Here is a 14,042-nt window from a genome sequence, read left to right as displayed (position 1 = left end):
TCATTAGCTTTTATGATCGCGTCCCAGAACCGACTTTAAAAGCTAAGGGAGTACGGAAAGGGCTTAGATATTTTAGCTACTTTTTAGTTGGTAAATCTTGTTGGAGTCTGCAAAAAGACAATGCAAAAATACACGGCAACGCTCCTTACTTGCGAACTGAGACTGACCATCAGGTTCACATGTTCTGTCCTAGCGTTTTTCAGTGTGTCATTGATACCTGAGCGCGTTTCACGTTGGGCTCAAGTTGGCCTTTTGTAAGGCGAGCTGGCATTCTCTGTACTCATTTTCATAGGCTTAAAACTAGGTCAAAACGTAAAACAGCTGACAATAATCTTGAATGCGCATTCAATGAGTTTAGCTTTGGAACAGCATTTCTTTTCTTTGTCGGACGATTAATCCTATTCGCAAAGCTACTACATTTCTTAGCGTGTGAATTGCCTTCTACTACAAACATACCTTTTGTCAGAGTAAAAAGCACAAGCGGTTTCCTTCTGGGCAGTATGGGTGTTTATTCATGGCCAGTATTCGAAAGAACTGAGTGAAATTCTCGTCCTCAACAGTGCGCACCTTGTGCCATCCAATGGGTGCCACAATAAAATGAATGAAAGCAAACATATTGTAGTGCACACTTTTGGCAAAAGCTGTATGTCTTCACCGGTTAAGGGAATTGAGAGAACTGAGCTTCAAGACCAGCACGACAAGTTTCTTTACGATTTTTAGAACACGCTCATTTCCTTTACGATTTGCGTTGTAATTGCATGTAGACCTCCTTTAGTGCGCTGCGAAGGTCTTTGCCGTTCGACGAACGAGGGATGTTTCTTAAGAACTCTACACCAGCGTACAAGTGCTTGTGGACAGCGAGGTGATCTGAAATAAGAAAAAAAAAACAATGTTAATGGCCGCCCAATACGCGTCCCCAGTTCTCCGCCTCAGAAGATACCGCCACAAGTTTGGAACCTTTAGGTCCATAGGAAACCCAAGCTCAACTTTCGGCGCGCGACTACAGCGCCGAGAGGGTGAAGCGGCGTTACTGGGAATAGCTGATGTCGGCTCCGCCGGCGCGGCCTCTGACACTGGAGGCGGTGCGCGTGCAGATGTACTGTTCTGTCCAGCTGGGGCGCAGCACAGTTTCTGCACGGGTAGTTTGGAGTGCTGCTTCGACAGCGGTGTAGAAACAGATTTTTCGCGAAGGCCGACATGGCCCAAAGAAAACAAACAAGAGAACCCAAGCTCAAGTTTGGCAGCGCGATGCTGCGCTGCCGGCCAGACGCCGGCGGTAGCATCAGTAGCTTGCGCGCGTACGCGCCCTTCAGTCCGAGCGGGGAGTAGGAGAAACGTGGCTCCTGGCACGCGCGCTCTCTCAGTGGATGCCTTTGCACGAAAAGATAAAAAGATTTGATTCAGTTGGTATCCATTCAAGAATCAAGGTCTCCTTGCCAGCTATGAAAGGTGAGATGAGAGGTGAACAGGCTAACGGTTCGTTCTGACAGTGGTAGCTGCCCATTAATTAAAAATGAACTGGTGCTTGCCTGAAAGCATTGCTGTATTGATAGCATGAATGTTTTCCAACTAGGAAAAAATAGGTTGAAACCTTGGCTATGACCCTACAAGGTGGATGAGTTTACTTCGAAATCATTTAAATGAAGCCCATCGCAGCTTCGTTTTGAAGTAAGCGAATTTACACCTTTTTTCTGTTCTTTATTTTCTTTATTCAGAGATTACCCCGCAGCGCCCAAAGGCATTACAATTACAGCAGGGGGGGGGGGGGGGGGGGGGGGGGGGGTTACAGCATAGAAAGATGCAAGGGTATCTTCCGCCTGAAAAAAAATAAACGCGCACTTTTTATGGGATGACCATCCTTGCTATGAATAAGCAAGTGTGAGCTAGCATTGACTTTTATCGCTCTCTTAAAGGTGCTATTAGCTTCCCAAACTTTTCTCAGCATATGCTAACCATGTTAGCATCCCTATCCAATCCTCAGGGAGCGGATACAAACAAGCATAAAGCACTAAACCTTGATACAAATTTTCTTAACATCGTTGCGCATGTGTTTGCACTTTAGCTCTTTACGCGTGCACTGGTTTGGCCCCGTCGGCACCGAACACTGCGTTTGCAAAACCAGTTCGCCGCCAATATAGTCCATATCATTACAAACTTCTCAAGTCCAAACAAGGCGTGAGAACCAAAATAGATGAGACAAGCTTCTTCAGAGCTAGCTTCCAAGCCTAGCTTCGAATCTAGCCTATCTTTCCAGAGCCTAAGCGTTTCACTGCCTCATGATCAAGTAAATAATTGGGGTATATTCAATGAATCGATAAGACGTGTCTATTACCTATTAAGGCTTTTCAGTTGATAGATACCACTTCCACAGAAAACTGTCTCCAGCACGAAGTTTACTTTCATCCCAGACACAACGTTTACTTATACAAGTATATCATATGAAAACAAATAAAGCGTGATCTTCTTATTCGACAGAACCGAACATCGATCGAGTGCCCCACTGAGCGCTTCGATTGGTAGTGCTTATAGAGCGTTCAGTATTTCGAGCATATACTAAATATTAGATTTTCGATGCACGAGACAAGAAAAGCAACGTTCCCGTGTGCTGTACGACTTCAATGCACGTTAAAATACCCCAAAAAGTCAAAATTTCTAGAGCCCTTCATTACGCCATTTCTCATAGCCTGAGTCGCTTTGGCACATTAAAGCCCATAAACCAAACCAATCAACCAAAATTAGGGGACAATTAAGATCCGCCGGTAAAGATACCACGCGATAGCGTTTCGCACACACACAGGGGTGTTTTAGACTTGTTATTTAGATTTTTTTATTTTTATTTCTTCATTTTATATCTACTGTTAATTTTATATGCCGATACTTAGCATCGGGAAACACTGGCTTTTTATTCTGAGCAGTTTGACACCTTTGAATGCATTTTTTTATATTTTTTCTATTACTTGAATAAATTATTACCAGTCACACATTTGCACTACATTTTTGAATTATTGAATTAGCATCACGAAGCACTAGCGTTTCATTCTGAGCATTTTGACACCTTTAAACACCCTTTTTCATTTTTCACCTCTTTTATTCCTCTCATTCTTCAATTAATTACATTGAATTTATAAACTCATCATCGCCTGTCAATCAATTTTCGGTCACTAGAATCACAAAATATTTTTTGTATCATTGTATACATTGATACAATTTCTTTACGGAGCCTTCGAATAAATATTTGCGACATGCGGTGCGGCAACTACACTACTACTTCAGCGGCTTTTCATAAACTCTTCATCGCCTGTCACTCAATCATCAGTCACTAGAACCACAAATTATTTTTGTCTCATTGTATACAATGATGCAATTTTTTTTATACGAAGCCTTCGATTAAATAACTCTGACACATGGTGCGGCTACTACTACTACTACGTCGGTTGCTTTCCAAGCGAACGAGCTGTATAAGCTATCGTTTAAAATCACAAACACAAATAACGCGGCGTTTGCTATGTGATCGTTGGCTTCCGGAGCGCACATAGTGTCCATCGTAGCTGTATCGTAGCTGTCTAAAGTCTGCTTAAGGGAGTACACATTGTCAACGAACTCCTTCACTTTATTCAAGTTCGATTTACGAAAAATAAACGTCAAGCAACCAGATTTTTCTCAAACCGCGCCGCTGACGGTACTCTGCGACGCGCCCGAGATGCACGTGCTCGGAACGGAGCGGGAGTGCGGCAGTGCAAGGAGAACGCGCGGCTGACGCTGCCCCCATATTCCCAGTTTGTATTTTTATGCCGTAGATGGCGCTTCCCATCAGGAACATGATAGCATCTTCTACCACCCCGTTTCAAAGGGGACGCTCCTATATTCCATTCATCCATCCAACAGCGCCGCCGCGCGTTGCTTTGGAGGCGTATAGCGGTCTTAATCTACTTGTACTTTGCATCAAAGCTGCGATGTGTTTTGTTTATTTTTTTATTTTGTTCGGCTTAACATCCGTTAACATCCAGAGAACACGTGTCCCATGGTTTCGCCGTCTCGAACTATATAATTTGCATTGCACTGCCGTGATTAGAATTTTGTCATGAAATAGAATGCCATTCATTCTTTTTACAATTTATAACGTTATTCTACCATACGCGCGCAACTTAAGCATCAAAATCCTCTTTTCTTGCATTCTGCCCTTTGGGTGACATTTAGGCATGCTAATAAATGCAGACCGAAACAAAATACTTATTTACATTTTGCATTTGAATGGTAATTAGTGCAGAGCAGATGAGAACAAAACTGCTACAATGCGAGGAGCAAAGGGCTATTCATAATAAGGTTTCGTGTCTTTTTATAAGCGCTAAGAAATTAAGCGGTCGGAATATTTACGGAACCAATTACGGAGTATTATATGAAAGGACCCCTCCGGTATTGCAGATATTTTAAAAAAACAGCAGTCATTAGGAGCTTGATTAAGCATCGTATTGACACATGATAATAATGTAACCGCATGTGGTCCCATTTAAGGCAGCCTATATGCTACTCAACTTCAGTTCAGAAAATTCTACCAATAATTTTGCGTTCTAAAACAGGAAAGCCAATTAATTCCTAGGTTAATAGTAACACTCTACTAAAAAACGACTTCAGTCGGCACCAGCTACCACACTCCATTACTGTTATATGCAGATTTAACAACGCTTAATTAAGCTCGAAATCATCACAGTGACAGATGAGCTTCCTAGCATCAAATATCTATCTGCATGTCAACAAGATGTGCGGGCCAACGACGCCTGACCACAGTGGCTTTACTCACACGCGTACCAATGAGGTAGACAGACTTGGGCGACGATTAATGTCCGCCTTAAGAGTGGAACACGATTGCGTCATAGCCCTTCCTTCTTGAATTTTGTTACTACCTGATTGCACACACCTTTCGTTTTTATTCTATGCAAAGCAGCAATTATTTTTTTATGGCAATGCTACTTTCAACATGTTTACTAACTCCTAATTAGCGTACCATTAATTACAGTTAGCATCAGTATATGTTTTCAAGACACGCCACTAAGTTAAAGACCACAAATTATTCAGTAAGTCTCCTTCCAAGATGCGTGAACTAGCGAGCCGTCGCGGTCAAGTGTAGCTTATACATCTCGAAACCCAACGGTCTGGGTTCGACCCCTGACATCGACTCTGATTAACACATATTTAGTTTTCGATGCTCATGCTTTTCTATGACACAGGGCCCGCCTTACATATTTTGGGTTCATTTCGACCTTTCTCTGAATTGTTTCTTTCTTTACGGTTCCTCAATATTCGGTTAGCAAATGACGCATTCACTGGTGATGCCGGGCTTCCTACGACACGGAGCCCTTACTTAAAACTGAGTTTACTTTCGATGGCAAAGCCGCCTTGGACGTAATTACTAATTCATAATCAGCATACTCGTAAATATACACAGCATCTGCAATGTAGTGTTTAAGTATTTAGCTTTTTTACGTCGCATGTTGGCAACCTATATAACTCACTTAGTTTGCTAATAACCATGTGGCGTAGGATATATGCTCGTAACAGAAAACAAACGTCTCTTTTTGTGTTCGCCGTTACTTGAGCTTGAGGCTCTTCGCCCGGTGTGTCCTTTCTTCCACGCCCTTTTTTGTGAGCGCCTCGTGATACACCATAAATGGAGACGAGGTTAAACTGTATTGTGCATGACGCACGCCTACCAGCCTCCTCCCGAATCACCGCCTACTTTAAGGATGCGAGCTCTAATTGCACCGTCTCCGACCGCAGTCTTCGTCGTTCGTCACACCAGGCCTGCCCGCGCCTCACTCCATGCCGGTAAGCTATGGCTGTCTGCTTGAATTGCAACCCGCTGCCGCCTCCATTTCTTGCTAAGCCCGCTCCTGCATCAGTGCCGTGGAAACAGTGGAAGCTTAGGTTTCTCAATTACTGTCATGTTTGACCCAGAACCGCTGGTAGTCGTAACTACAGATGCAACCGACAGAGGACTTGGCGCTGTGCTGCAGCAGCAAGCAGGGAACAAGCTGCGAACGGCAGCCTTTGCATCCCGGTCATTGGCCGCATCAGAACGGAAATACTCCGCGTTGGAGAAAGAGGCTCTGACATGCCTCTTCGCATGCAAACACTGTGACATTTATTATGGGGCCGACAGTTCCTTCTCCGAACTGATCATCAAGCGTTGGTGACATTGCTATCGACAAGGAGTGTTGGTAGAAGACTATTAGGGATTGCAAGGTGGTCTGCTAGACTTCTGTACTACACTTTTGATGTTGTGTATCAGGAAGGAAGTAATAATGTAGTTCCTGACGCCTTATCCAGTCTAGCCATCACATCTGCGGCTGAGCCTGAGCCTGAATTAGATGAAGAAGTGGTTTCCATTGTACTGTCTGTATTACCAAAGGACTACTCTCAAGCAGCGACTGCTGAATATGACACTTTACAGAATGTGGCTAAATACCTTGCTTGGAATGGCCCACCAAAAGACTTTTGGCCCCAGAGTAACTACCCTACTACTACGAGGTGCGGGATGAGTTGTCAGCGATAGATAACATTGTCTCTATAGAGGACAGAATTGTGGTGCCCTCAACTTTGACATCAGAATTGGTGGTGTTCGCACATGACACGCACCCATTTATCCCAAGAACGAAGCAAAGACTTCGGGAAAGGTATTGGTGACCCAGAATGGACTTAGAGGTGGAACACGCAGTGAGAAGTTGTCATGTTTTCCAAGCAGCTGACAAGCTGCTGACAAGTCTGCAAAGCCTGCCAATGCACCCATGTAGCCTGTTACATTCCCGTAGCTGCCGTGGAAGAAGCTAGCTATTGATATTGTAGGCCCCCTCAACTTGCACCGAGCCAGCCCGAAGTTCTTATCTCTCAGACTATCGTTCTAAATAGCCCGAAGTATACTTCGCCAATACAGTGACACCTGAAATTGTAATTAAATCTCTGTGTGACGTCTTCAGCCTTAAAGGCTACCCTGAAGAACTTGTCTCAGACAATGGACCACAGTTTAAATGCCAAGTGTTTGAGAATTTCTTAAAGGGGCTTCAAGCAGAGTGTATCCTCAGTGTATCACCCGCAAGCAAACGGCTTAGTGGAAAGAGGTAACTGAAATTGGATGGACGTCCTTCAAATTTCTACTTCTAGTATTTGGCTCTGTACCGGGCGACCCCGCACGCTACTACAGGAGCATCCCCGGCTGTGTTACTTCATCGCCGCTAGCCCAGGAATCTCATTTAACATTGTAAGTATGCAGCCCAAGTAGTTCTCTGAAGAGCCTGGTTTGGCTATGTGCCAGCTACGTGCCCGTGTTCAGGCAAGGCAGAGATATATGAAGGCTTTTACGGAAGAAAGGCCAGCGGCTAAGGCTCCGAAGTTCCGAGAGGAAACCTACGTTCGAGTTCGGCTCCAAGCAAAATGAGGAAGGGCGAGGCTATCCTGTTTCAAGTCTTTGCAGGTGCTAAAGTAGCTGGGACAGAACGCGTTCCGCCAGAAGGATGGAAAGACCTGGAGCGCATCCCATCTGTGTTGGTTCCAGAGAAGTTGCAGATCAAGACGAGGCCCCAGTCGCCATGCTTGCTGCCTACTGCGGAGGATCCAGACACGGGTGATGAAGCCAGCGCCCAATCGTTTCTGAAAGCCCCTCGAAGCCTTCCAGATCACCACATAGTTCAGTTCAATCTCATGCGATCGACAGACCCGGGGTATTGAGGTCAAGAGAGCTGTCTTCATGGGACTGACGTATTCTCTCACATTCTGGGGACTTCTACCTGTGACTTTTTTTTGCGAAGGGAGTGATGTGGTGTTTCACTGTTTAGCTTCTTTACTTCGCATGTTGGAAACCTATATAACTCACTTATTGTGCTAATAACCATATGGCGTAGCTTATATAAGCTCGCTACTGAAAATAAACGCTCTTTGTTGTGTTCGCTATTACTTGAGCTTGGGGCTCTCCGCCCGGTGTGTCCTTTTTCCGCGCCCTTTCCATAGGCGCCTCCCAGTACAAGTATATGTCTTCAAGGCTCTCCACTAGATAAAAAAACGGAAACCGCATTAATTAAGTCTCCCTCTAACATGGTTGGTTGGTTTGGTTTTGGGGGTTTAACGTCCCAAAGCGACTCAGGCTATGAGAGATGCCGTAGTGGAGGACTCCGCAAATTTCGACCACCTGGGGTTCTTTAACGTCCACTGACATCGCACAGCGCACTGGCACCTTGCTTTTCGCCTCCATTAAAAAGCGGCCGCCGAGGCCGGTATACGATCCCGCATCCTTGGGAACAGTAGTCGAGCGCCGTAACCACTGCGCCACCCCGGCGGGGCTCCCTCTAACATGTCTGAACCAACGAGCCTTCGTGGCTATCTGTAGCTTACTCGTCCCGAAACCAAAGGCTATGGGTTAGCTCCCCTATACACGCGCTTATTTACTCTAATTTTTGCTTTTGATTTTCCTGATTTCCCATGTTACAGGAACTTACTTGCTAATTCTAGCTTCATTTCCATCTTTCCCTGAATAGCCCGTCTCTTTAATGTTCCTCTATTATTGACGCTGGCTTTTCTGCGACATCGAGGCCTTATTTACAACGGAAATAGCTTTCCATGGCAATGCATTTAGGTGTAGTATTACTAGCTGCTAGTTAGAAATCTCGTAATTATACACAAGTATGTGTTTTCAAGACTAGCCAATTGGTAAAGAGAACCGACAACGCATTCACAACGCAACATGTTTGAACCAATGAGGCCGTTATAGAAATGCCGCCTTCGTGGCCTGCAATAAATAAAAAACAGCCGTCGTGGCCTACGTGTGGGGCGTTTGTTTCCCAACCAACGGGCTTAAGTTCGAACCACAATACTCGCTCTACGAACCACAAATTACGTTTCAATATATTTGTTTGTCTGCATTGTAGGAACCTTTTTTACGAAATAGGGTATCAATTTGATTTTCCCTGAATAGTTCCTTTTTTTTTTCAAGTTTCCTCAGATTATTCGGTTACAAACGACGCATTTGCTGACGACACTGCCCATGCGGGTTTTTCTCCGTTGTGAGGTATTTACGCCATTATGTAAAGAAGCTCTTCTGAGAGGGGAGCTCCACCTGACTAACATACACCCTGTTGCGAATCTTCAAGAGAGCGGGGCAGCGATCCGCCCACCTCGCGAATAAGCACGCAGTCAAGTGGTCAAGCATGATGTCATCACGTTAGCGCTAAGAACGAATTCGTGCGCAGAACTAGCTGCGCCAATGCTTCCATATCACGTAGAGCTAATGCTCAGGACTTGAAATGTACCGCCGTCACATTATATGTGCGTTTTTGATTTCAAGGCTGCGGTTTTCATCGTGCTGTTCTCATGAGGACGATGCTTCACACCACTGGTTGACGAAAGCGTTGCAAACGCCACTCAGCACGATGGTTCCTACCAGCCACGAGCTCTTGCAGTCTTTTTGCTTCCATCTGTTCTTCGATGCTTCCCTGTCGGATAGGTCGCATGGGCACCACGTAAGCCCGCGCTGCCTCTCCGTACTGCGGGTGCGGCACGCCGACGACGACTACGTGGCGCACTTGAGGATCGGTGGACAGCAGCTTTTCCAGCTCTGCGGGAGCCACCTGCTGGTCCATGCACTTTATCAGCTCTTTCAGCCGGCCGCACACAAAAAAGCAGCCATCGGGAGTGTAGTAGCCCAAGTCCCCTGCAACAGGAAGAGATTCATTCATTCATTCATTCATTCATTCATTCATTCATTCATTCATTCATTCATTCATTTATTTATTCATTTTTTCACTCTACTGTGATAAGGAAATGATATCAGCAGTAAAATGATCTAACGCCTTTTTTTTTCGCACCCTTTATATCAGGTAATTCCATTTCAAAACCACGAACCAAAAACACGTTGTGGGCCCCTTGAAAGGGGCTTTGATTATTGCTTCCGAAGAAAGACCCAGTTTTTGTTCTAATATTTTCTCGACAGAGAGTGTTGAAAAATAAAGTGAAACTTATTTGACAGCTTGCTGTTGGCACAGGGGTTTGATGAAAACTCCTTGTTCCCCACATTCAAATGTTTTATACTATCGGGAACGAGTTACCACGAAAAGCGATACGGGGTGCCTTTTCCTACGCTTCATTGAGTGTTAGATTGTAATTCTATTGTATTGTTATCGTAGTTGTATTGCATTCTTCGCTAGACACGTACACCATCCATGATGTAGTAAAACAAATTCCTTAGTTGTCTACAATACTTGCTACAGCTTTACTTTCAAAAAGAGATCAACATAGTCGACAACGTCCCGAAACACCAGCGTTCAACAGGTAGTGCCATAATATTGCAACTGGCATTCTTTTTCAGTCGAACAGTGTCCAGCCAACTTTCAACTTTCACAATGAATGACTGCTGTATAAAATTTACAGGAGAAACAAAACGTTACAGGTAAAGGCTGAGATGATGTGGTGCCTCATTTCTCTTGACCGTGCAGGTAGCAATTTTGATGTCATCCCGAAGTGAAAACGCACATAAAGATAGCCTCACCGGTACGTACAAATCCGTTTTCGTAGGTGTCAGCCGTCGCCTGAGGGTTGTGGAGGTAAGCCTTGAAAGCGCCTGGGCTCTTCACGCAGAGTTCTCCACGCTCGTATGGCCCCAAAGCTATCCTGGTGTTCTGCTCCACCACCTATGCAAGAAAAGAAGACAGAATTCTCAGCAGCATTGATATGTTTACGGATGAGTCTGCAAGTCGAAAATGCTGGTTGGCGCAGCATTCCTGCTCAAGTTTGGTAGCTTTGTATGGATAAACGTGGATACCTGCTAGCATACGCTCTATTTCAGGCATTTTCGTTACATGAACCTGTGAATGATTTCTTACCACTTCCAAGGGACGTATTGAGATTTATGCATTAGTACGCAGCGTCAAGATTTGAGTGCACATCAAAAAAACGTAATGCTGTTGGATCTGATTTCCGGAAGTGTCGCGAACTTAGCGCGCAGAAGGCGACGGATGAAAGAATGTTATTATTTATTCATTTGCTCGTTTTTAACTCGACGTATGTCTAAATGCGGAGGAGCAGAAATTTGCCGCAAAAAGAGTAAAATGAAATGAGATCTAGAGAAAACAGCAATGCGTTGGTTATTGCACTTTTAAAGTTTACCGTCACTTATGAATGTACAGCTTGTATGTATGTTATTCCAATCATTACTTTTCTCGAGAAGGAATGAGTGTATTCGTGCTGATATTTGATATGTGGTATGGTTACTTTATGAATGTCATCGCGAAGAGATGGAATAAACCGATCTGTTTGGATCCAGATATATATATAGCGAAAAGAACAGGGTGATGGTGGAGTATTTTATGAAATAAACATAAACGAGCCATCTTCCTACGCATTGATAGTGGTGGTGAGCTTAAAGTGATGTCTGTTCTGTTGTAGTTGTTGAAAATGAAACGTACTGAGTGATTCTGCACTACTTGGACCTTATATATTAGTGCCGAGTGGCATGGATCCCATTTATGTGACGCTAATTTCTACTGTAGACAAAAATAGGTTGTATATAACAGTAGCTTTCGAATGAAGCTGAAATTTTTTTTCAAATTGCATGAAATGTAGCGTTAAAAAGAAGGGGCTTTGTAAATCATGCATGTAATGTTTTTTCTGAATTCTGTCGGAAATAAAAGCCCAAATCGCTTGTTAAAAACGCGCCGCGGACATGCCCTCGTCGCTTTCGGAAGTGCCATTGTGGGGGGACGCCATAAATGGGGCAGGCGGATGTGACGTCAATCGGGGAGTGCCGGCCAGCCAGCCGCACGAATAGCACGGTTACTTCACTCCATCCCGCGCTTTGGTGATCGACGGGTCAGTGCAATCTTCGGTCGGTGCCTTTTGTTTTCTCCAGTTCGGTCGTTCCGTGGGAAAGACTCCTCGTGTTGAAAGATTCCACGAGTTCGACCAGTAGTCACATGCAATGATTCTCTCACACCAGTGCGCTTCTTTTTCCCAGTTGTAAAATAGACCTCGTTCTATGTTCAGAAAGTATTTTCCTCATGCCACTGAAGAACAAACATTATGCGTGAGTGCGCACAGCGCCTACTGGCTGTAGCGCCATTTTTTGCGCAGCGTTCGATCTTGCGGATATTTACGGTCAAAACTGCGTAGTGTTTCACCGTTTCTCAGAGGATAAGAAACGTTGAAGCGCAGTGGGTCTCTGTGTGAAAAGGGAAAAAAAGTTTTCTTGTCTTCAAAATGAGCAGTGTTGCTCTTCAATCATTTCCTTACCTATCAACATACATGAGCGATGCGGGGATTCCGAATAAATCTCCGCGACCGCAGCTGCAGTGTCATTCCATCGTCGTTCTCGCATGTTATTAGTTTAATACTCTTGATACTTGGCTGGGTTAATCTCGGTTACGCTTAAACGAGTTTACCGAACTTAATCAACGCGAATCGCAGCTCACTCTTTGTAGCATAGCCAGCTCACCACCGTTCTCGGTTACAGTAACCATCAACAATTGGGTATAGCTAACAAAGTGGCGCAGTGATCGGCAGAACAAAGCTGAATTTTTGATAATTGCTTAAAATGCCCTGCCTAGAATGCCAACCGGCTTGCGCGGCAACAGCGCACTCCAGCTGGTCCGAAGGCAGCACGGCTTGCGGAAGGCGCCGGCCACGTCTTCCGCAAGGCGTCTGTAGATCCTTTATGCCAACATCAAAAAAGCACACTAAAATATGTTGTTCCTTTAAATAATATTCCCTTGAATAACGTATTGTCGAAAACAAACCCTGCTTTAGCATTGCTGGCCCGTGCCGATGGGCTGGGATACAGAAGTGATAAGTGCCACGCAGCTTCTGTTCACAGCAACTACTGCCGGTGCATCGCGACTCACCCGGTCTTCTTGAACAGGTGCACTAAAAGTAAAATATAACACGCAAGTGGTTGCTAAACTGAAAAAAAAATCGTACGAGTCCAGCTATCCTTGAACCAAAGCAAAAGCATTAGCCATCGGCCGGCGCCGCAGTCGCTGATGCCGCTTCATGCTTGGCTCGATTCCACGCTTGCCAAGCTTCTCAGCAACGGGCTAGTCTGGCTTCTCTTAGTTCGATGGCCTCGGCAGCCTGTCTGGCACGGCCGCGGTCACTGTCTTAAAGCGAGAGTGGCTTCCTCTACACTACACCACATTTCTTTTTCGCGCAGCCTGGTGGACTCGCCCGACACAAGGTCGCAATCTCGGCCGCGGTCGGCCAGATAGAGTATATGGCGTCGTATTTACGTAGATTAAATTAAGGAGCTTTGCAGATGGAACTTGATGCATACGGTAATGTTTGTTGCGCAGCTCGAGAGTATGTTCAAAGTTTAGGCGACCGGCTGCGGCGATAGCATAAGTTGCTGTCTTATGCGGACGACATGGTGATTGCTGTTGACAATGACGGCGTAAGAAAGGCTATCGATTGTGCTAGCCTATTTAGTGATTGGACAGGTAGCCGAGTGAACAGGGTAAAAGGCATCAGGTTTTGGCATGGAGTATGACCAGAGCACTCCGGTTAACATCGCGAACCTGGAAAATACATAGTTGTTCCCCTGGAGTGTTATTGCGGCAGCGAACCGTATTTGGAAAGGGCTGCTGGAAGACACCAGCGCCAAAGCAAATGGAAAGGAACATGGTTATCTCCTTTCGCTACAGAATGTAACTTATTCTTCACAAGTAAGAAGGGGTAAGTGATACAGGTACGGCATTGTTCACGAGTTAATGGGCGGAAATTGCACCGAGTTTTCGCAGTTTTTATATGGGTATCACGCTGGGAATGGCGCCACAGGACAAATATTTTTATAAGGATAAAGGACGGATGATTTGGGCTAGGCCTTTTTTTTTTAGCGACAAATCATTAACTGGTTTTTATTTTTCCTCGGCGAAAGTGACATATTCTTGCGTACAATCTGTTAATTAAGGCTGGGTCGTGAGTTACCGGAATGAGTTGTCGGAACTGAGCGCAAGCAAGCACGAATTTTCGGCTACATGAGGGAAGTGTTCATAATTGTTAGATTTCTATCTATG

The 14,042-nt window shown here is 44.9% G+C and overlaps 1 protein-coding gene across 1 annotated transcript in view; it reads right to left on the bottom strand.

Annotated features, from left to right (window-relative positions):
- Positions 1-499: 499 nt before the first annotated feature.
- Positions 500-14,042, bottom strand: part of LOC146184683 (uncharacterized) — a 64,001-nt gene continuing 50,458 nt past the window's right edge. Inside the window, exons 8-10 of the mRNA XM_084608599.1 lie at positions 10,529-10,670; positions 9,425-9,694; positions 500-867 (exon numbers count right to left, since the gene is read on the bottom strand). Of these exons, the coding sequence (XP_084464725.1) occupies positions 737-867; positions 9,425-9,694; positions 10,529-10,670 (543 nt within the window). The 3' untranslated portion in view covers positions 500-736. The remainder of the gene's footprint in view (positions 868-9,424; positions 9,695-10,528; positions 10,671-14,042) is intronic.

This window comes from Amblyomma maculatum, chromosome 7 (assembly GCF_055883805.1).
Source record: "Amblyomma maculatum isolate TAMU_Amacu chromosome 7, ASM5588380v1, whole genome shotgun sequence".
NCBI lineage: Eukaryota > Metazoa > Arthropoda > Arachnida > Ixodida > Ixodidae > Amblyomma > Amblyomma maculatum.
This window is presented reverse-complemented; position numbering and strand designations above follow the sequence as displayed.